This window comes from Penicillium hordei (assembly GCF_028827395.1).
Source record: "Penicillium hordei strain IBT 12815 chromosome Unknown utg000005l_segment0_segment0, whole genome shotgun sequence".
In the NCBI taxonomy this organism is placed as follows: Eukaryota; Fungi; Ascomycota; class Eurotiomycetes; order Eurotiales; family Aspergillaceae; genus Penicillium; species Penicillium hordei.
This window is the reverse complement of record NW_026623146.1, coordinates 1,642,743-1,663,711: the sequence shown is the minus strand read 5'-3', so window position 1 is coordinate 1,663,711 and position 20,969 is coordinate 1,642,743. Positions and strand designations below refer to the sequence as shown.

Genomic DNA, 20,969 nt, shown 5'->3' with positions numbered 1-20,969 from the left:
AAATGCATAGTAAGAAAGTCACATGTTTCAGCGATAAAAAGACAGGATAACTAATGTAACACCTTGTTTATTGACAGTAATAACAAGACCAGATCTATATTGTCTAGAACGGTACGCTCTCACACAGTGACAGGTGAGTATAGGTGAAATGAGTGAGAAGTCTGGAGACCGGGATGATAGAGGTGAGAATGGGGCAAGAGCGGGCGAGAACAGGCTAAGGATTGTCACCCTGTTTCTCTCTGAGACCAGACAGGTGGGCGGGGAATCACAGGTTAAACTCATCTGAGAATCACTATTTCAACTGTGCGTAGCCTAGACCGCCTACTTCTCCCATAACATTAATCTATCACTCTTAAACACATATCCGTATCCAGTCATCCACCTTATGTTCTGATGCCAATAATTCTACTAAAGCGGCCAGGCGCTTTTATTCTCCAGGTTCATCAAATAGTCGGTGAAGTGTGACCACCAATTCAGCCCCGCATTTCTCGCATGTGGCCGCCGTCGAGACATTGTTGAAATCGCACTTTGAACAGCTCATCTGATGAGTGGGCGTGAGAATGAAAGAACGAATGGGTTTCAGTTGGAAATATGTATTGGTTATCTAATAATGGTGATTGGTGAGCTCGATTAATGTAAGTCTAATCCCTGTGATGTACCTACCCAAAGACGAAAGTGGGAGAACTTGTAGGAAATACAAGTTGTGAAAGGATGCGACGATATGAGTTCGACAGTTGAGTGAGCGAAGGTGGGAATAGATAGGCGGGGCACGCTGACGAGGTCCACCACGGGTGATTTTAGGCTGACAGTACGTTAGCCCCAAACTGTTTGGCAGATGACTGAGCTTACAGACATTATCTTCCACCCTGCCAGTTCAGAACTTCGTTCCCTAATCATCCAATCTATCTTTGATTAACCCACTATTTTATCCTCGTGACTAAGATCTTGCATCTCTAACTCGCTTGTGGGACTTCGGGAAGTCTTCCTCAGCCGTGAACGTTTGGGACAGCACGATCCATAGTGCTGCGATCCTCAGGCCCTTGCGAAACTCCGTCGACTACTAGTGTCGACGTTCGTTGTTCAAGGAAGACATATTTTGCTCCTTATCTTTTAGCAGCGAGCGTAATTCACTAGCAGCAGAAACTTCTATTCTCACCCGCTCCATCATGACAGACCCTTTAAGTGTTGCGGCTAGCATTACTGCTCTTCTTGGCTTGACTACGTCGTTGGTGAAATACATCAATGATACATTAAATGCATCGGACGATAAAAAAAAGTTATCAGCCGAGATACGCGATACCACCGTTGTCCTTGCAACGCTGCAAGAGCTAGTTCAACCTCATACCCAAGAAGATCTGCTACCCGCGGCTGGGAGCCTTGAAGGTCTCGCCAGAATCATGGCTGGCCTTGAAAAGACGCTAGTGCCTCTGAAGGCAAGGTTGAATAGTGATGGGAGGTCGAAACTGAAAGGGGGTTTAGCTTGGCCCTTTCACGAAAAGGAAGTGCGCGAGACCCTTGCGGCAGTTGAGCGACATAAGATGTCGCTTAGCCTTACATTACAAGATATTCAATTGTGGGCCCACAAATCCCTTCCCTTGATGAGACCCTAATGTTGATTATACAGGAGGATGTCTCAAGCAATCACGGAGAGAATCAAGAGTTTGCAGATCGGTATTGATCATTTAGCTATTGCAAAAACCGGTCGGTCAAGTCTAACTATTCTACATTTCTTTAATATAACGCTAGTTCTAACATACGCAGAATTACAATTCGATGAAGCCTTGCAGTTGCTTTCCGCACCTGACCCGTCGACTAATCATAGAACGGCATGTGAACTATATGAGCCGAATACCTGCTCGTGGCTCGTAGACTCAGAACGCTTCAACCGCTGGCTCAACTCGCCTTCTATTCTTCTACTATCTGGAATCCCCGGGTGCGGTAAAACTGTCCTCTGTTCTGCAGCAATCGAACGCGTCAGGTCCCACGTGATCGGAAAATCGGGTGTTGGGCTTGCGTATTTTTATTTTGATTTTCACGAGGAGCACAAGCAAAGCGTGGAAGGACTTCTACTTTCGATCATCGTTCAGTTGGTGTATCAACAAGAGAAGCTGCCTGTTCAGTTCAGGTCGCTTTGTGACGATTTCAAAGAGCACCGGGGCAGGTTGCGTGGAGAGAAATTGTTGAAAGTTTTTCATGCAACTACTGAAAAATTTCGCCGAGTGTATCTAATCCTGGATGCATTAGACGAATGTGGCGAACGGCAAGGGATTATGAACTTGATTTCTAATCTTGTTCGCTCTCACGCAGGATATAGTATATTGGCCACAAGTCGTGACACTACGGAGATCAGTCGTTCCGCTTTAGGACAAGTTTCAAAGAATGTGATCTACATGTCACTCGATGATGTGAATATGGACATTCGGACCTATGTGGTCAACTCTCTATCGAGGGATCCCAAGTTGCGAGAGCGGCCAAACCATGTCAAAGCAGAAATAGAGGCCGCATTGACTTCGGGTTCTCATGGAATGTGAGTTTGGTTTATCTCTCCTGCTAGGATATCTCTCATGGCATTAGGTTTCGTTGGGTGGAGTGCCAACTGCAGCATCTGAGATCTTGTCTCACCCTCAGAAGTGTTAGAGAAACTTTGCGATCGATGCCAAAAACGTTGGCGAAGACTTACGATATGATACTGGCGAGAATAGATACGCATTACCAGAAACAAGCGTGCGAGGTGCTTCAGTGGTTGGCCTTTAGTGTGCGACCTCTCCGATTAGCTGAAATTGCAGAGACACTAATTATCAAGCCTGGTGTCATAGCTCTGTCTGAGGAAGACAGGCTGTTTTCTGAATTGGATATTCTTACTATTTGCTCGAGTCTTATTCGGATATCTAACGGTGATGAAGTGCGGCTTGCACACTACTCTGTTAAAGAGTATTTGATGTCTAGTCAGCTCAAATCAACGGCTTTATCCTCCTTCCATATTGTGGAGCTACCGGCAAATCAATACCTGGCTCATGCATGCGTCACTTATCTACTCCTGTTGAATCAGCCTGAATGTCTTTCGCTGAAATCATTTACGAAGCTCCCCCTTCTCAGCTACGCTGCGACACATTGGCAAGACCACGCAAATATTGCTTTCCAGGCAGGCTACCGGGAAGAATCAACTAAAAATTTCCTTTGTGACATCTTGCGGCTCATGGACCAGAGTCAAGGCGCGGCTTATCTTAACTGGCTCCGCGTCTACGATCCGGATGACTGGAATCGGCGCGATCTATCAAAAAGAGAGCAAGATGTCCCCAAGAGCCTCTATTACGCGTCTCTCCTTGGTCTATACATTGTCACAGAAGCACTCATAAACCGAGGAGTTGATGTTAATGCACGAGGTGGACTCTTTGGCAACGCGCTCCAGGCAGCCGCGTTCCAAAATCACCACCAAATTGTCTGTTTACTCTTACAGAACGGCGCTGAGATTAAGCTCAATGAGGGCCTTCATTATTCGGCCCTGAATGCAGCCGCCGTGAACGGAGGTGAAGCTAGCTTCCGTATTCTGCTGGATTTAGGCTTCGCAGGAAGATGCAATGACTCTAAGATTGTTGGCAGTAGCCTGGTTGCGGCGGCCGCCTCGGGGAACGTGGAAATTGTGACGTTACTTTTAGACCATGGCGCAGACGTCAATTTCCGAGGAAATGATTCAGTGGCCCTCAACAGCATCCTTGCTGACAGTTCAATCGCTGCTGCCTCATTTCAAGGCCACAAGGACGTTGTACAGCTATTGATAGCTCGGGGGGCGGATGTCAATGCGAAAGGGGGCCGCTACGGCAATCCATTGCAAACTGCATCACGGGCAGGTTTTGATTCCATTGTGGAGCTTTTGATAGATTATGGTGCTGATGTTAACGCCCAAGGGGGAGTTTATAAAACAGCGCTCCAAGCTGCCTCGGCCGGCGGCCATCAAAGCACAGTCAGACTGCTCCTGGAGAGAGAAGCGAATGACACGCGCTAAAATAGATATTAGCCACTACAGGAAATAGGTTCATCATATATCAGGGATCAAGAGACTAATCACCAAATAAAGAAATGAAAAGTCGCAAGATGCGGAGCTAGGCACACGCTAGTACTTGCCAATCCTGCCAAAAAGAGCGATTTATCAGATAGCATAAAATGACGCTGTATCTTTGGTTTACATGAAGGTAACGCTCCAGTATATTTGTGGACGACAGTCTTAGATACACCGGATCCACAATGGCGCACGGCTGCATGGAACCAATGTCCAGAGACCTTGCAGCGCATGATTGATGTGCATCCTTCCGCAAGAGATTACAAGATTGCGTTGAATGGACTTATGCAACGCCATCTTTCTCACGAAATAGACGGTGAGCTCTGAGTCAAAGTGCCAAGTCCCAAATCACTACGCTAATGTTCGGGTGTAACACAGCTAGCAATAGATCAAATAGCCAGTCTGCCTGTGCAGAAGATCACCCCCCTCCCCGGGAACTCGAGCTCCCCGATGGGCTCAGAGGCCCTGTATCCTCACACGATGCATTGAGTCTATTTGAGTCTATTGCTTGCTCATTGGGATAGCAGATTGGAAGATATCATGCTTCTTGTGCAGCTGTTACAGGGTGTGGATGAGGAACTTCCGCTACCAACATTATTTTAACAGGGTTTCCGAGCCCGAAATTGGTCCGGATGTATCCCATAAGATTTACCCCCATCAACATGATATTCTTCCGACGGCTGTTAATTAAAATTGTTGCAAGCTACGTAGAGTTATATGCGTGCGACTTTCTAAAAACGTTACCAGGCTGCTTGCCACCTATACTCTGAAATATCTGTTCCTCCAGTGAACGATGAATAAGCTCTGAATTATAGTGCATATTAACAGAATTGTACATTATGTTACCTCATCGAAGATGTAAAGCCGTACTCACATCCTACTGTATATTGGAGTGGTTTTGAACTGATAATTTCCATTGAATAAAAATAATTGCTGGATCCAGGTGCAAAGCAGGCGAAGAAGGAAAAAAGAATTCAGACAGAAAAATGCCGAGAACTAAGAACTGGCACAACGAGAGGTAAACCTAGGATAAAGAGATGAAACCAAGGATGGGATCAGATTTAGTTTGCATTCAGGATTAGGGAAATCAAGACGAGGTCGACCCCCATCGAAAAGATTTCAGCATTTGCACAGTATTGTAGACATTACGCCAGATTCCGCGGTCAAGCTCCCGATGAGCAGCAAGAATATCATCCACGATCTGCTGCAATGGTCGGTCCGTTGTGGTAGTAGCAGCATTGGCTGCAGCCAGTTGATCTCGAAGTCCCTCCAGCTGACGTTCAATACCTCGGCTTTGCCTCATCAGCCGCGTCTGCGCAACCAAGTGCTTGGTAATTTCCTGGCGCTGCAATGGTCGTATAATGGTGGCGCCGGCTGTGCCGTCATCTGGGCGAGGAGTGTGGGTGTGAGAATGCAAGGGGTTGCGTGCGGGGGTTTGAGGGAAGTTTGTGGAAGCGTTACCTTGATGAGGGTTCATCAAACCAGGTCCAGCTGTAGGTGGAGGAAAAGTACTGGATATCTGCACGTATTGGCAACAGTCGTCCCTTTCTTCCCAATGGCAGTTGGCGCAAGCTGAAAGGCCACCGATGTTGCGAACCGAGATACACTGGGAGAATATGCCAAACCGTTGTAAGCATCTCGTGCATTGTAGCCCATTCTGTTGGCCCACGACCTGCATCAATGCCGCTTCCACGCGGGGCAAGTTGTCGTTCATCTGTCGCTGAAGGTTTTGGGCCGACAAACTGATTCCAGGACGCAGGTACGGCTCTCGCTGATTGGGCATCGCATTCAAGGCGTTCAAATATCTCCCTTGCAGAATATCACCGTCTCTGGCCACTCTAAAGGGCAGTTTGTGGATATGGATGGCCCATGGGCCAGGTGCTCTCATCCCATCACCTCGCGCTGGATTGGGAGGAAGGAAAGTTTGTCCGCCAGTCAGCCGACCTCTGCGGCTGAAGTTTTGACTATTGATATGAATATATGCACTCAGAATGCTGACCCAGGAAGGGAAAGGGTAACTTACTTGGTACCTTCCATGCTGGCCTTCGTGAAGATAGGCCAAAGGGATGACTTGAGAGTGAGCCTAGTGAGAGGAAGTGGCATCGTTAATTTTCTAAACCCAGAGACTCACAAAGATCAAGGGAGACAGGAATAACTTACCACAGGTATAAGTGCAAGTTTGCAATATGTGGATATGATGAAAAACAACCTGAAACGAAAAACCAGAGCTCGTGGTCAAGGTTGAAGAAGATCATGAGAGAAGTTTGCTCAATGTGCTCTCGGGTTGAGGACCCGCCTTCCATTCTGTTGCCTATATTATGTTTGATCAACAAAGAGCTCACAATTCGATTTATCTGTCTGTGTCTCAACTTACACTGACTTGAAGCAGTCAACCCATTGAAAATAGCCCTACTGCATCCTCTGGGCTATCATATACTTTGATATACGCTAATCCTAATATGGAACACTACTCCTCATGGGGTTTAGCCTTTATTGAACATGGCCATAATGATCGGCAGTTAACAATGGCGCAGTTCTTCCAAGGTTTGATCTAACTAACTTCAATTTGAGATGAATTTCGTGTTAGATCTCATCATAGGGTGACTTCAATTGTTGTAATGTTTATTTTTGGGTGATCAATACTGTGTGTGGGAACGATAGGCCCCATGGTTGATACCGAAGCCAAATGCGAGCTTTCAGACGGGTCCATTCAAATGTCGGCAGTTTATAACCTCGACAGCAACTCGTGGACTAGACTTTCTCCGCAAGATTGTCGGCTTCACTGGGGTAAGTCCGGAGGTCAAAACTGTGGGGAAGCTTCTCGAGATTCTACTGTACGAGGAACTGTACTGGACGTCAACCTTGGAAGTATCTCCGATTTACGAGAATCGGATCAAATTTCCTAGCGGATAAAGTCCAAGCAGAGAATGATGAAATTGCCAGGCCGTGCGAGGCCCTTCAAACCCCCCGTGGGATGGTGTGTGGGGAGAATGTGGGAGAAGCGGGAAAGATTTACTCCGCTGCCATGAAGCAAAATGTAAATGGCAGGATCACTCGGGCATTGCACCTTTAAGGATCTTGTTTTTAAAGAGATTCCTCGCGCTATTTTATTTAAATATCTTTCCTTTGACGCATTTTAAATAGTCTTATTCCTTGTTGTGTTAATATTCGTCACCTATATATCGTTTCCGCACACCCTGGGTAAAATGACGAGAGCACCTCAAGATTTACAAATCGCCATTTTGGGCGCGGGTATGGGTGGCCTGACTTCTGCTTTGGCTCTTGCTCAGCAGGGCTTTAAGAACATTGATGTTTATGAAAATGCCAATGACCTCGGCTTTGTCGGGGCTGGTATTCAATTGGCACCTAACATGGCCCGCGTTTTGGATGGACTCGGTGTCTGGAAGGGCATTGAGGCCGAGGCTGTGAATATTGAAGACACATCAGTGCGAGGTATGTTGCTATCTACCAATCAAACAATGTAATGCGATCTAATCCAGGGCTACAGACGGCGCAACGGATACTGAGCACGCATATGTGGATCTGCGGTACATTGAAAAGGCATACGGATATAAACACATGGTTGGCCACCGTGCATCACTAGCCAACGGACTATATAACGGCTGCAAACAGCACTCGTCAATCAAATTCCACTTCGGAATTAACGCAGATAACGTGGACTCCTTCGGCCCTCGGCCATCGTTCACAGCTAGGCCCCGCACCGAGGGAGCTGCTCCATTCAAGGTCGATTGTGATGTGCTTCTCGCTGCGGATGGTATTAAGAGTGTCACCCGCGTGGAGATGCTAAAGCGATTGGGTATCGACGTTGGTGTCAAGGACACCCAGCAGGCTGCTTATCGTATCATGATCCACAAGGATCAGGTCAAGGACGATCCCGAGCTTTTGGCCCTCATCAACAGCAACCGTGTGACCCGCTGGATTGGCGCAAAGCGTCATATTATAGCCTACGCTGTCTCCAACAATACTATCTACAACCTCTCGACCACCCAGCCCGACACCAACTTCGCAGCCGCTACAAACGCTACCTACACCACCAAGGGCTCCAAACCTGCCATGATGGACGTCTTTGCTGATTTCTGTCCCATGGTCCAGCGCATGCTAAACTACGTTCCCGAAGGCGAGGTCTGTGAGTGGAAGCTGCGCGTCCACGAGCCGCTCCCTACTTGGGTTCACGACTCCGTCGCCTTGGTTGGTGATGCTTGCCACCCTACCCTACCCCACCTGGCTCAGGGTGCTGCCCAGGCTATTGAAGACGGAGCTGTTCTCGGTGTGGTTCTCTCCAAGCTCCCCGATACCACACCCCAGTCTATCAACAAGGCTCTCCGTGTTTATGAGAAAGTCCGCAAGAGTCGCGCTGAGGCTTTGGTTGACATGGCTAGCGCTTCCGGTCGTGCCTTGCACCTGGGTGACGGTGCTGCCAAGGAAGAGCGTGACAAACAGTTCGCTGCCCTTCGTGCTGGCAAGGGACCTGTGCCTGATAAGTGGGCTGATGCTGATGTGCAGCGTGAGATCTACGGCTTCGATTGCACCCAGGTCGCCGCGGATAATTTCGATGAATACTTCTCGCAAATGTAAGCATTTTTCTTTATCTATTTTTGGCCTTTTCTTGCGTATTGGATATTTTCTTTTTGTATACTTATGGCCTTTGAACTACGCAGCAGAAGAAATGAGAATATCATGACACCACCCGCTTTTCTTTCCTTGAAGAACATGGTACTAAACTTCTTTTCATTTTTACAGGGATATTACACCACGTCACTCTAAACTTGCATGAAGGCTGCTCAATTGGGCTGCACATAATGTGTCCCATAAATTAGATCAATAGTACCGAATATAATGACGGGGCGTACTCGAGCGTGGAATTTCAACGACACATCCATGTCATATATAAGGGCAATTATACTCCCACAATCATTCTTAGCCATCGTCCATATATTAGCTGCCCAATTTATCGAGACCCGCACTCTCTTGTAAAGGTATTTGAATCGCAAATCAACGTTCGATAGCTCCGAAAAATGAAGATTTTCGATTTTCGATTTGTTGAAGCTGTTTATAGGTAGCCTCTTTAAAGGTCTTCCAGAGTCTTTTGGAAGAGTTCTTGCATGCCGAAACGTTGGGGTCGGTGTAGTAGTTGAGCCGCAAAACAATCTGCGCGATGGCCGGCTTTGCCTATCAGCATCGACGCGAACCTCCAAGTCCACAGATTCGTCCAGCTGGGTGCATTAAAGCAGCGTCATGTTGTTATTTCCATACTTCTGATCATTTCAGATAAATGCCTTTTCCAGCAGTATGTGTACGGCATGATTTATCGATTCTCCAGGCTAATCAGACTGGTCACAGACTCCATCACCATTCCGCCTCTCCCGCCGCAACCCACCTACGCGCCGTAGTGGCCCTCAGTTCGCACCCACACCTCGGTTTTTGCTATCACAAAGTGCAAAACAAAAGGAAGAAGATGTTCTTGACGTGATAGACGACGATGAGCCATCTTCAACGCGTGAAGTCGCGCGGAACCCGCCTGCTACCCAGGGTGCCACCCGCGCGCGCCAACCACGCGACGTGATCGAGGACTCTGCTGATGCCGCAGATATAGAGGATATACGGATCGGAGGCATAGCTGTGAATAATTCAGCAGACGATGCCATAGACAGCACTCCTCCCGAAGAACCAGAGACTCCCGGCATCCTGGACGCTGAGTTCGATGCACTATTTGAGCCGGTCAGAGATGGGAATAAACGGCGCCGTGTGGAGGGAGCGATGCCCTTCAACCAAAGCAATCTAACACAGGTTGATCCAATATTGTCATCATCACCCGGGACTGCGAACCCTCCAGCCGATCCCATCGGTTTGCCAGATAAAAGCAGGCAAAGCACTATGACATGGGATATGGGCACCCAGAGAACTCCTGCACCAGGTGAACGTCCATCCGCACCACCCTTATCAATGCCAAGCAACATAAAAACGCCATTCCGCAGTCGTCCTCGGTTCATGCTTTCCTCAATGGCGAAGCCTCCCAGCAGCCAGTCCGCACCCAAATTCAAACTAGACACACCGGGTATATCGCCTCCTGAGAGACGGAAACCGGCTTTTGTTTTGCCTCGCTCACCGTCGCCGAATCTGGATGCAGAGGATATCCCTGCACCGTTCTCTCCCTCCTCGCGCACACTGCGTCGTCGTGGTCGAAATCGAGCCGGTGTGTCCAATTATATTCCTGGCGGAATGGCCGCCGAGGTACGAGGCTGGATTTTGGAAATGGGAACGAAACGTGACCAGTTACCAAAACCTCCCTTGGCTCAAGCTCCAAACTCGCAGGCGCCGGATGCCTCACTGGAGAAGCTGAATGCGTATCTCCTGACTGCGCGTGCCATTCATGTCAGTCAGTCAGCTCTGAGCGGATGCGGCGCTCTCACCTTTCTTCAAGCAGAAGTGCTTACTGGGAATCATGTGCAAGGGAGAAATCCCAATGCGCCCTTGAATATCATGATTATGGGACCTTCCCGGTCTAAATCCGCTGCTCGTCCAATTCCCTCGCATCCGGGTGCCAGTGTAGCACCCCATCTGCGGAAAGGGGATCTGGTGGGGATTCACAAAGGTCTCAACTGGAATTTGGAGCTTGGGAATCCCTTCTGCGAAGATGGAATACCTGGTGAAGTAGCTGACCGTGTGTCGGAGTGTGGTCCATCTGAAAATGGCAGACACCCGCAGATAAAAGAGGGCTGGCTCATAGCCATGGAATGGGACCTTATCGAACCAGCTGAATAAGTGACGCGGTTTATATCGGTATAAGGAAATGAGTATCGTTTTTCTTCTATCACATTTCACAAACTTACACATGTACCTGATATAGTGCTATGTGTGTATCATGACTGATGATTTATACCCCGAACAACAATAAAATGCATATGTAACATGTGATAGAGCAATGTGGCGGCGTAAACTAATCAAATTCCAAAACCCAATTCGAGCCATAGCAAATCATTTGGGTCCATCCAATAATGAATCATCCTGCAGCTCTTGAACTTGAGATCGGAATTGCAATGACAATCTGTTGGGGATGCAAAACTCCTCTGCTTCGAGGAAAATGCCCATCTTTCTTGCTTCCGTGACATGCTCCTCATCGTAGCGGTCACGCCTCGAAAGATGCTCGATTACGCGGTCATACCAATAGCCATCGAGGAATTCTTCGAGGGGAAGGCCAAGCTCATCAAGTTTGCTTTCCATCTCTTCCATCAGTTCTTCAAATTCTCTGACCAAGAAATACTGGTCGTCCGAGATCCTACCAACTTCTATCTCATCTCTCCCTTCTTTGGGCACACTGGGCCAAAATACTCCATCTTCATCTATTTCAGTGCAGCATGTATGCGTGAGGCCCAACGCATCAAATGTCAAGGTTCTGACTACCGCCCGTGAAAAATCTGGCCATGAATCCTGCCATACAGTGAGAGAGAGGATCAATTTGCGGAGGCAGTCATCCGTGACTCGCCATCGCCATAGATATGCCGTAAAAATGATGGATCGAAGTGCCACTGAGAGTGTGGTACATCCGCCAGGAGAACAGGCGCAAACGCAACAGTCTTGCGTAGGAGATACAAAAAAGCAAGCATCTCCCAATTCGGCAACACCATTTTTCCAATTGCGATAATCTTTGTCGAGTCCATCAGAATTAAGTATGAGATGATAAATATGTCGATTAATAAATTGGGCTGTGAGAAGGTGAGCAACTTTCGCATTTGATGTCGGCAATTTCCGTTCAATACAGGCACCTCTCGACATCAACCAGGCCACACAGTCGATAAACACAGGCGCGTCGCCGGGATATAAATTAAAAAGCGTCATTAAGGGTGTTATGCCATTCTCGTCAGGCAAATCGATGTCATGGAAGCCGATTTCATACATGATATTCATGACCTTGGCGAAATGCCTAGATCGGGAGGCTAAACCGGTTTTGTAGATGGCCGTGGATCCCAGTGAATCAGCCTCAAAGTGCAATGCGATCGGGACATTTATCCCATGGGCAGCCAGAGCCCCGCATATGTTTGCTGGGGGCCCATCGAGAGGTGGAATTTGATCGAGTGGCAAAGACGATTCGGCTAGCATGCATAATCTTCTTCGTCTTGCTGCCAAATGATCGACCAGTAGTGAGCGTCTTTTACCGCCATCGTTACACTGCTCGTTGTTGACAAAATCGACCACTTTAATCACACATCCCGCTTCAAGTAAAAGAGCGGCAGAAGCGTGGTATTGCTCTCCCTCGGCTAGAGCAAGCGAAGGAAAGTGACAATGCGGATTTGCCCCTGACTGTAGAAGAATTTGTATGCCCTTCGGCCACCCAAATGCAAGTTCAAGTGCCGACAGGACACCTATCATATCATTTGGCGAATTTCCACTTGCCAAAGCTTCCCTGAGCTCTTTCTCGGACTCGCGAATGATTGCTTTGGCTATCTTCGTGGCTTCAATTGCTGGTAATTTAAGTTAGTCTTGTAAATGAATGACACAATAGACCCTTGGGGAGTGATAGTATATATACATACATTCTTCATCCTGGGAGAGAAGAAGTCGAAGATTGTGTTTCAAATTGACATAGTGGGGAGCAGTTGAAAATACTTCACTGGGAAAATTGAACTGGAGTGGCCCTGTCACCTCAACCAGGTTCAAAATCAATGGAAGATCATCCATCTTGAGGATGCCGTTAATGCAAATATACAACAGTGGCCTACGTGTCCAGTGGCCCTGTATCTTTGACTTTATCCCACATTCCAACATGAATTGGACGTTTTTCAACGCCATCCGATAACCAGCCATTTCTTTCCTTGTTGCGTAAATTCTGAACCAGATTACCTATATTAAGTAAGAGCCATGTTTGGGGCAGGGGCTTTTTGCGAACATACATCCATGATAGTTTGAATTCCATCATCTGGGAAGAGAAAGAAAGTGTCGTAGGGAGACAATCGTTGCTCAGAGAAAGCACGTAGGAGTGTTGGAATGAGTAAACCATTTTGGTAATAGTCCAGTGTTATTTTCTTAATTTCGTTGTATCTCTCACTCTGCCACCCCCATACCCTTTGAACTTGCAAATATGGGGCAATAGACAAGCCTCCAGCCCCTCGAATCATGGAGAAAGATGCAGATATTGCTAAATTTAAAAAGCGGTTGTGATAGGTGTATGCTCTTGTCACTGTCTTTGACTGAGCCCTAATCCACACTTGTGGCCGACTCAGGAGTCGATTTCTGGAAATGGTCAACTAATGTCCATACGGCGTTTTTGTACAGGCCATACCCGTCGTGCCCTAGATCAGTTTGTACCAATGGGCCACTGTCCGAAAGCATCATCGGTAGTTGGTTGCGCTGAGAATCACACGCAAGTTGAAGTAAACTTGGCGGCGGCATGCTTGTAGATGATATAGCCATCTTGAGGGTGGAATGCATGTTCTGCATCTCTTCGTAAATTGAAATTTGCATGGCTCGGGACTCCCTTGTATCCTGCCAGTTATATCTGCCATGGTGTCAATAATCACACCCTCGAAGATATATGGCCAGATTCTATACCCACATCAGCAGTGATGTCTGCAGAACGTTCTGGATCTGATCCAACTGATTCTGCATGTCTTGCAAAGTATCTTTGTGAAAGTAATACACGCCCTTCTTCAGCTGAGCACGAAATTTGTCCGGGAAAGCCTCTGACTGCGCAGGCTTGAACCTGTCCACGATTTTTTTGAGTTTTTCAATCGAACTTTGCATGCTCCTAGCTTTCTCTTCGAGATCTGCAGCCACTTCCGGCCGTGTCTGCTGTAATTCCTCTATCGTGTCACGTAGAGTCTTCAGGAGCATGCAAAGAGCTTTCGCCTTGTTCCTCGCGTTTTGAATCTCTTCGTCATAGCCTCGCCATGCCTGACTGTACGAGACGATCCCCTGACAGACTTGTAAGCCGAGGGATATGATGCCGACAGCTGTACCCGCAAGGTCCATGTTCCGCGATGTGATGCTTCAAGATCGAATGTGGTTGTAAAAGAATTGAAGTCATATGGAAGGGATTCATGGGGGCAACCTGTCGGTCGCCAAGGAGGCAGTGCTAGTCTCATGCAGCGTGGTAAGCGTGGCCCCAATCAAACGGCTTAGCCCTAGCTGAATAAGATTAGATATTTGCTGGGATTATTTCGCGTTAAATTTGGAACATTGCCTGTAAACAAACTGTAGTTTTTCAAAAAGAAAACTTCATATAATAGTGGAATAGAGTCAGTGTATGGGATAGTTGTGTAGTCTGCTAGATTTGGATGGAGAACGACGTTGATTTCATCGTCCTATCCAAACCAACTAAACCATAGAAGATTTTACATAGTTCTTTTGAAGGTGGGGAAAGCGTGTAACGTAAACAAATCATGAGTAGCGTAACAAATTGGGTATATTCTATATGCAACTGCAAGATGATTCCAATGCAATCCTTATTCCGCCACAGCCTTAAGGGCATCCGCAGCCACATTGCATCCCCACCGAACTAGCTTGAGTTCCTCCGGGGACACAATATCAGTCTTTGCGACAACCTTTCGCACAAAATAGATAAGGCCCTTGGCAATGTGTGGTGTCTCCTTGACACGCAGGAAGATTTGCATCAAAGGCCCTTCATCCTTCTCAGGCTCATCTGGCATGGGGTTCTTGGACTTCTTCTTCTTCTTGGACTTTTGGGATTGTTGAATGATACTGATGATCAAGACTTCGACAAATGTCTTGGTCTTGGGCTGGAGGTATGCAAAGTTGAGATTCTTCAAAATGCTCAGCGTCAAGCTGCCGTCCATAATGAGGGTGCTGAACATCTTGGCCAGGTTGACCACAGACTTCATGCTGACACCATTCTCCTCATCATCTGGATCGAAGTCGTTATCTTCATCCTCATCAATATCTCCTCGCTCGCCCATCTTCTTGAACTCATTCCAAAGTGCAAACATAAAGGACATCTTGATGCGTCGACCCTGCTCACCGCAAAGACGACGCGCAATCAGAGAATAGTATGGGTTGTGGGCCTGTTCCTCCATGGCACAGTGTAGGAGGACACGAGGGATTTCAAACTCCTGCGCCCGCTTGAGACGAAGCTTCATGAGTCGGACATGTGCATCTTGGAAGTCGTTAGCAGACATGATAGCAACGAAGATCGACCGACGAACGTCGGTGTTCATGCGGTGAGCTCGGGCGAGAACTCCAAAGTCAGGCTCGCCGTCGCTTCCATCATCTTGGGCCTCAGGTTGGGTCATTTGTACACCGGCCATTTCTCTTTGTGCTGTTACAAGAGGATCTTCCTTCCAGCTTGCACCGACCAACCACCACTTGCCCTTCTTGGAGGAGTTGTGGATATCGTCACGGGAGATGTTAATAGGTTCGGATGCGCGGATCACCCGAGAGCTGTTCAGAGAACCCAAAATTTTGCGCATTTTGGTAATATGTTCTGTGGTGATACCTGCGCCAGCCGCGGCGGAGGCTTTCGAGCGGTTGTTTTTCAAATCCGTGATGAGGTCAATCATGAACTTCGTTCGAACAGAAAGACTATCCTCGCCAACTTTGGCGACAGCGGGCTGAATGAGCAATACAATATCTTTGAGCGCAGACGGGTCATCGAGTCGAAGTTGAGGGCCAGAATCTATGTAGACGTTAGAGAGCTAGGAGTTCAAACATGAGTTAAGAATATCACTTACTCCGAATAACCTTGAGTAAGAGTTCGGTGTTCGCTTCCGTGATCTCCTGCACATAAAGACGAACATAGTCAAACACCAAGGAGCAACCAATGACGTGGAAGTTGTAAAGTTGCGAGAGAAGAGAGACCAAGTTGGTAGCTTCTTTTCCTTGGAACTTTCCACGCTCGTCGCCATCCGCATCCAACGTTTCGACAACCGTTTGGATAATCTCTGCGCCAACGTCCATTCCCATGAGCTTATACAATGCCGCAATGAAACCGGCATGCAAAATGAGAAAGGTATCCTGGAGGGCAGCCCTCTCGCAAATCAGGCCCATTAGTAGGCTGATCAAAGTAGATGTGACGTGTTGGCGTGGGTAATCGCGGTAAAGCTTTTCGAATTCGGCAACAATCGAGAGCATGTTGGCCTCAGACAACTTGTTGAGATGTCCCTGGGCCTGGCGCTTGAGACGAGTGAGAGATTCGCTTTCCGGGTCTAAGCGAGCTCGTAATGAAGGTGGAATGTACTTTTGAACGGAGGGTTCAGTTTTCGTGACCGGGGCGATATAAGGATTCTCCTTCTTTTTTGGCTCCTTGCGCTCTTCCTCGTCGAAGCCATCGAAATCACTGCCTTCGGCGGCCTCGTCAGAATCATCGCCTCCAAAGATTTCCTCATCGAGATCGAGATCCTCGGCGCTGTCCATTTCACTATCATCTTTTTCGAGTTGTTGGGCTTGCAAGCTCTTGGCCTTGAGCCTCTTGTTTCGTAGCCAATCATCGGCTTCTCGTTTGCGCTTTTTGCTTTCGTCCTCTGAGGCATCGCCGCCGCCACCACCTAAGTCTCCCAGCAAATCCTCTAGCCCATCATCCTCGAAGGCCTTCGGTTTACCTCCTTTCTTGAGGCCAAGCTTTTTCTCCAATGCAGCAATCTCGGCATCGTCTTGCGCCAACTTAGACTTGACTGATCCGGGGATGTGGGCCTCAGTTTCTTCGGGTTCATCCTCGGGTTCATCTTCGTAGGCATCGTCATCCGACTCATCGTCTTCATCCTCATCCTCATCCTCATTGAGATCGATTTCTGACCCGAAACCGGACTCGGGTTCAGAGTCGGACTCGGACCCGGAGTCCTGTTGAGCTGCTACTTTCTTCAGGATAGATTTAGGCTTCTTCGCGGCCTCTTTCGTGGATTTAGACTTGGTCTGCGGCGCACTAGGTCCCTCGTCGAGATCCATGCCGTCTTCCTCATCGCTGTCATCCTGAGCCTGCTGCTGAGGCTTTTGCTGATGCCGCTGCTGTGGGCGCTCGAAGGTCTTCTTGGTTTGCGGGGCTGCGTGTCGGGATTTCTTCTGCGTACGCTCATTTTGGCGGCGTTCTTTACGCGAGGCAGGTCCGTTCAGGCGACGCTTCTTGTCACCGTAGACATCGCGGATTCCGAGCTCGGATCGTAGATCGCGAGGCAAAGCTGTCGTATTATGCCGAGGGCGGGGCATCTTGTTCCGCTGAGATGTATTTTGTCTGCTCTCAAATAGTTCAAATGTCGGTCCTCGATATCAGGTACCCCAGGCGGTCGGCAACTTTTTTCACTTTTCTGCTGCCCCAAAACGAAGGCGGAGAGACATCCACAGCGGAGTTTCTCCCCCACCGTGAGTTATGCCCAGCTGTCAATTGCGTATTGATCACCTGCTCCAGCTTTCAGATCTCTTAATTATCGCGCGCCTCAAAGAAAAGATCTCCAAATATGGCCCCACATCTGGGACACGATGAGGTAAATATTGATATTGGTGTTACCTGACCGCTACACCTCCGCACATGCGACCACGACCACCAATTCCAAGCTATATATCACTAACACCGGTCACCTTTAGTTCTTCAAATCTCTCGCCGAACTGCTCTCCAAAACCTCCCAAGAAACCCACGGCTCGGTAAATCTCACCCAAAAACCTCTCATTGATGTGCCCGGTGCCACGACCACCAACTCCCAACCATCTATCCTCATCCGAGCTACTGATGGAAACACCAATACGCCGAACCTCAAGAGCGCAAGCAAGGAAACCCAGATCTCCATGAAGAAGTCTCAGAAGGTCAAGCTCTCAACTATCGTCAACCCAGATGAAATTGAGGCGTTCTACGTTCGCTACGCCGAGGTCTGCAAAGCAGGAATGTCCGGGTTGAAGAAGCGAGATCGCCGCGGCCGCAAGGCCAAGACTAAGGGCGGAGCTGCTAAGGTCACAAAGGCATAGATTTGATGTTCGGTCTATTTCCTAGCTGGCACGATCATATTTATGTGCTCGGCCCGGACCTGACACACGATGTGTTTGATGGTTTCCTTTTCTCATGCATTAGCTGGCGTTCGATGGTGGTTACGGCTTCTTGTTCTCAACTTTTTTTAATGCGAACTTCCTATCAAGTGTACATATTCCCCTACGCTTGAGGCTCACGGGCGCTGTGTTTGTTTATACGAGTCCTATGGGATGGAAAAAGAAATAAACGGGTGTTAGCATTACGGTTGGGCGTGCCACTACTCGTAGGTTGTATTTCGAACATCTTGGGTCAATTATTTAAAGAGCCAATGGCGCTGGATCGAGATTTGTGTTCAGGCTATATAGAATGGAGATTGCGAGAGCGTATTTGTATCAATTAATTATTCGTTTCTGACATGACCCCGAATTCCCGTCAATGAGATACGCAACGCTAGAATACAGAAATTCAATAGAATACAAATCATGCCATATATCCACCCATGAGCCGTGCAAATCAGTGCCAAATATCAAATAACAAAAAATCATCAAAATGGTCTGTGTAGAGAGAGGGAAATACAAAGAGTAAACATTAAATCGACCATAAGATTTGGGGGGAAGAAGATCCAGATGAAGAAGTGAAAAGAGTAAGAAAATTAAAAGGTGGGCATTTCAACCATCCGACTAGTCCAGATCCCAAGGGTCAAGTTTCCTGAAGATTGCAGCATCTTCGTACTCCGAGGAGGTTTGAGGCTCCAGTGGAAAGCTGAAATCATCCTCTGTGGCTGGATCCTTCCTTGTTTGCTGGGAATGAGATTTTGGCTCACTCGGTGTGGAGGTGATCGTCGGCTGGACAGTTGGGTTGATGACAATGCGCGCAGCGATATGGAGGAGAATGACAAAAAGATAGGCAGGGGGAATCAATACTAGGGTAATAGCCTTGGAAATGAAGGATGAACCATCATCACCGGAGGGCTGGTACAATGCAGAAGAATGAGGCATGGGAGAAACGTCACGCTCTCTTGTGGCTTTTGCCCGGCGCCGGAACTCGGCGCTCATATGGTCGAAATCAGTATTCAATGCAGTGGCCTTGGCATGAGGGGTTGGGCGAATTTGAGTGCCCGAAGATGCATCCATAAAACGACTGGGTCGATTCACATTGCTTGTAGGAGCCATTGAGGGTGAGGTGTCCGAGAACGCATCTGCGAAGCGCCTGGGCGGATTATTCAAACCGGCACTATGCATTAATGGAGGACCAGACACGGTGGTTGGCGTTGGGGCGTCGTCCCTTTGAGGAATATTCAGTGTCGGGAGCTGTGACATCTTACATGGATCCGCTGGTGCTGATTCCAATCCAGAAATGATGTGTTTTGTGCTCGGAAGATTGAACATCTCTTCTGACTCTGGCAGATCGTGGCCTCCCACAGATGTAGGATGAGTGGAGACTGAATCTGGCGATTGAGGCTCAGCAGAATGGAATGACTCGGGGCTGGACGCAAAGGAGGCATCATGGTCAACCTCCAGCTTGGGTTCGGCAGCGGGTTGAGCGGATTGAACTTCTTCGATGTTCATGAAATTATCTTCCGGTACTGCCTTAGCTTCGACTGCACTGGTGGTTTCAGCACGGAATACAGCTCCCTCAGCTTCCTCTGAGGTTTCAGCCGCCAATACTTCGTCGGTCTCCTTTGAAATAATGGGTCCCGCTTCAACTGCAGCCTCGCTGGAAGCTTCTGCTTGTGATGTAGCCTCTGGCTCGAGTTCAGGCTCAGCCTCAATTTGCGCTTCGCCTTTGAATTCAGCATCTAGTATATGTTCAGATTCAGGCCCGGCTTCAACCCCACTGTCGGCTAGTAACTCAGATTCGAGTTGGCCTGTAACCTTAGGCTCATGATCAATTTGAAGTGCAGCATCGGCACTGAGTGCGTATTCTGGCTTGAGCACAGGTTCAAAGTCATCGTCATCTCCTGAGACTGATGTAGCCTCAAACTTTGCAAGCAGGCTAGTGAAAGTTTGCGGTGATTCGGACACCGAGCGCCTAGGAGGCCCAAGGTATGGGGAAGGACTCAAAGCCTCAACAGGAGATGATTCCTGATCGTCGGGAATGACCTCCAATATCGTACTGTTCGCTTTATTCGAAGTGAAACAACTGTCATCGGTTAGGTTTCCGTCGGTGTCGTCTCCGGTGCTCATGGAATCGATACAATCCGACCTGATCGAAGAGGGTGATGGTGTCTCTCGCGGGGGTTCTAGAACAGTCGGTATCCTTTCTCTCCGAGTTTTGGGTTGCCAGGCCTTTTTGCGCCGAGGTGCCATCGCATCGGTTGGGAGCTCGACGCTGAAAGAGCGTTTGAAAGGACATGGCGTGACCTCATACCGAAGGACTGTCGGCAACGCGATCTTCAGATCTCGCACCAAACTTCGGTCGTCTTCCGTCTCGTATGGTATCTCGATGCGATAGTATGTAAGAGGGCGAATGCGTAAAACAAACTTTGACACCCCGTCAACACACCAACACTGCGAGTTTTTCAGGATTGCGTGGACAACATTTCCACATTTCAGAAACGCCGTTGAGCCATGGACCTTTTCTAGCCTCAGTGGCGCTGTTGCGACCGTTCTTTCAGTCGAAGAGCGCCAGGGGAGTGTTTCGATGGTGTCAACCGGGTAGTCGAAGTCGGATGGCGCAGAACTGGAGGGAATAGGGGCGAGCACTCTTGGGGAGAAATGCACAATTTTCGCAGATGGGTGATAGAAAATTACATGTTCGGGGGTATTCGGCACGCTCAAGCGACGTTGCGCGAGAGGATTTAATTTGGTGGGAAGGGTGAGGGAGCGGCGGAGGGATTGTATCTGACCTAGCTCACTTGGAGACTCCGGCATGGTTCATGGATGCGATCAATAAGGGATCAAGAAGAGCGTGTAATAATATTAATGTACAGACATGTTTGTACAAGATGCTAATGCGAGAAGCCAGGGTATCCGATGCAATAAACGCAGG

General features: G+C 48.2%; 9 protein-coding genes across 9 annotated transcripts; 4 read left to right on the top strand and 5 right to left on the bottom strand.

Moving 5' to 3' along the window:
• Positions 1-1,166: 1,166 nt before the first annotated feature.
• N7537_009576 (uncharacterized protein) lies at positions 1,167-4,003 on the top strand (the record flags this gene model as incomplete). Its single annotated transcript, XM_056900630.1, has 4 exons — positions 1,167-1,573; positions 1,625-1,701; positions 1,762-2,527; positions 2,755-4,003. The coding sequence occupies 4 exons, from the start codon at positions 1,167-1,169 to the stop codon at positions 4,001-4,003; spliced, it is 2,499 nt and encodes an 832-aa protein (XP_056749298.1).
• A 1,141-nt stretch (positions 4,004-5,144) lies between these two features.
• On the bottom strand, positions 5,145-6,160 carry N7537_009575 (DUF3716 domain-containing protein; the record flags this gene model as incomplete). Its single annotated transcript, XM_056900629.1, has 2 exons — positions 5,145-6,021; positions 6,081-6,160. 2 exons carry the CDS (start codon positions 6,158-6,160, stop codon positions 5,145-5,147), a joined length of 957 nt encoding a protein of 318 aa, XP_056749297.1.
• A 1,103-nt stretch (positions 6,161-7,263) lies between these two features.
• Positions 7,264-8,653, top strand: N7537_009574 (putative monooxygenase; the record flags this gene model as incomplete). Its single annotated transcript, XM_056900628.1, has 2 exons — positions 7,264-7,510; positions 7,566-8,653. The coding sequence occupies 2 exons, from the start codon at positions 7,264-7,266 to the stop codon at positions 8,651-8,653; spliced, it is 1,335 nt and encodes a 444-aa protein (XP_056749296.1).
• A 697-nt stretch (positions 8,654-9,350) lies between these two features.
• Positions 9,351-10,840, top strand: N7537_009573 (uncharacterized protein; the record flags this gene model as incomplete). Its single annotated transcript, XM_056900627.1, has 2 exons — positions 9,351-9,365; positions 9,419-10,840. 2 exons carry the CDS (start codon positions 9,351-9,353, stop codon positions 10,838-10,840), a joined length of 1,437 nt encoding a protein of 478 aa, XP_056749295.1.
• Positions 10,841-11,053: 213 nt separating this feature from the next.
• N7537_009572 (uncharacterized protein) lies at positions 11,054-12,754 on the bottom strand (the record flags this gene model as incomplete). The annotated part of the gene is made up of 2 exons (XM_056900626.1): positions 11,054-12,537; positions 12,610-12,754. The coding sequence occupies 2 exons, from the start codon at positions 12,752-12,754 to the stop codon at positions 11,054-11,056; spliced, it is 1,629 nt and encodes a 542-aa protein (XP_056749294.1).
• Positions 12,755-13,270: 516 nt separating this feature from the next.
• On the bottom strand, positions 13,271-14,044 carry N7537_009571 (uncharacterized protein; the record flags this gene model as incomplete). The annotated part of the gene is made up of 2 exons (XM_056900625.1): positions 13,271-13,571; positions 13,629-14,044. 2 exons carry the CDS (start codon positions 14,042-14,044, stop codon positions 13,271-13,273), a joined length of 717 nt encoding a protein of 238 aa, XP_056749293.1.
• A 473-nt stretch (positions 14,045-14,517) lies between these two features.
• On the bottom strand, positions 14,518-17,227 carry N7537_009570 (MIF4G domain-containing protein; the record flags this gene model as incomplete). Its single annotated transcript, XM_056900624.1, has 2 exons — positions 14,518-15,704; positions 15,760-17,227. 2 exons carry the CDS (start codon positions 17,225-17,227, stop codon positions 14,518-14,520), a joined length of 2,655 nt encoding a protein of 884 aa, XP_056749292.1.
• A 248-nt stretch (positions 17,228-17,475) lies between these two features.
• N7537_009569 (signal recognition particle 14 kDa protein) lies at positions 17,476-17,977 on the top strand (the record flags this gene model as incomplete). Its single annotated transcript, XM_056900623.1, has 2 exons — positions 17,476-17,502; positions 17,603-17,977. The coding sequence occupies 2 exons, from the start codon at positions 17,476-17,478 to the stop codon at positions 17,975-17,977; spliced, it is 402 nt and encodes a 133-aa protein (XP_056749291.1).
• Positions 17,978-18,658: 681 nt separating this feature from the next.
• Positions 18,659-20,851, bottom strand: N7537_009568 (uncharacterized protein; the record flags this gene model as incomplete). The annotated part of the gene is made up of 1 exon (XM_056900622.1): positions 18,659-20,851. One exon carries the CDS (start codon positions 20,849-20,851, stop codon positions 18,659-18,661), a length of 2,193 nt encoding a protein of 730 aa, XP_056749290.1.
• Between the last annotated feature and the right edge of the window lie 118 nt (positions 20,852-20,969).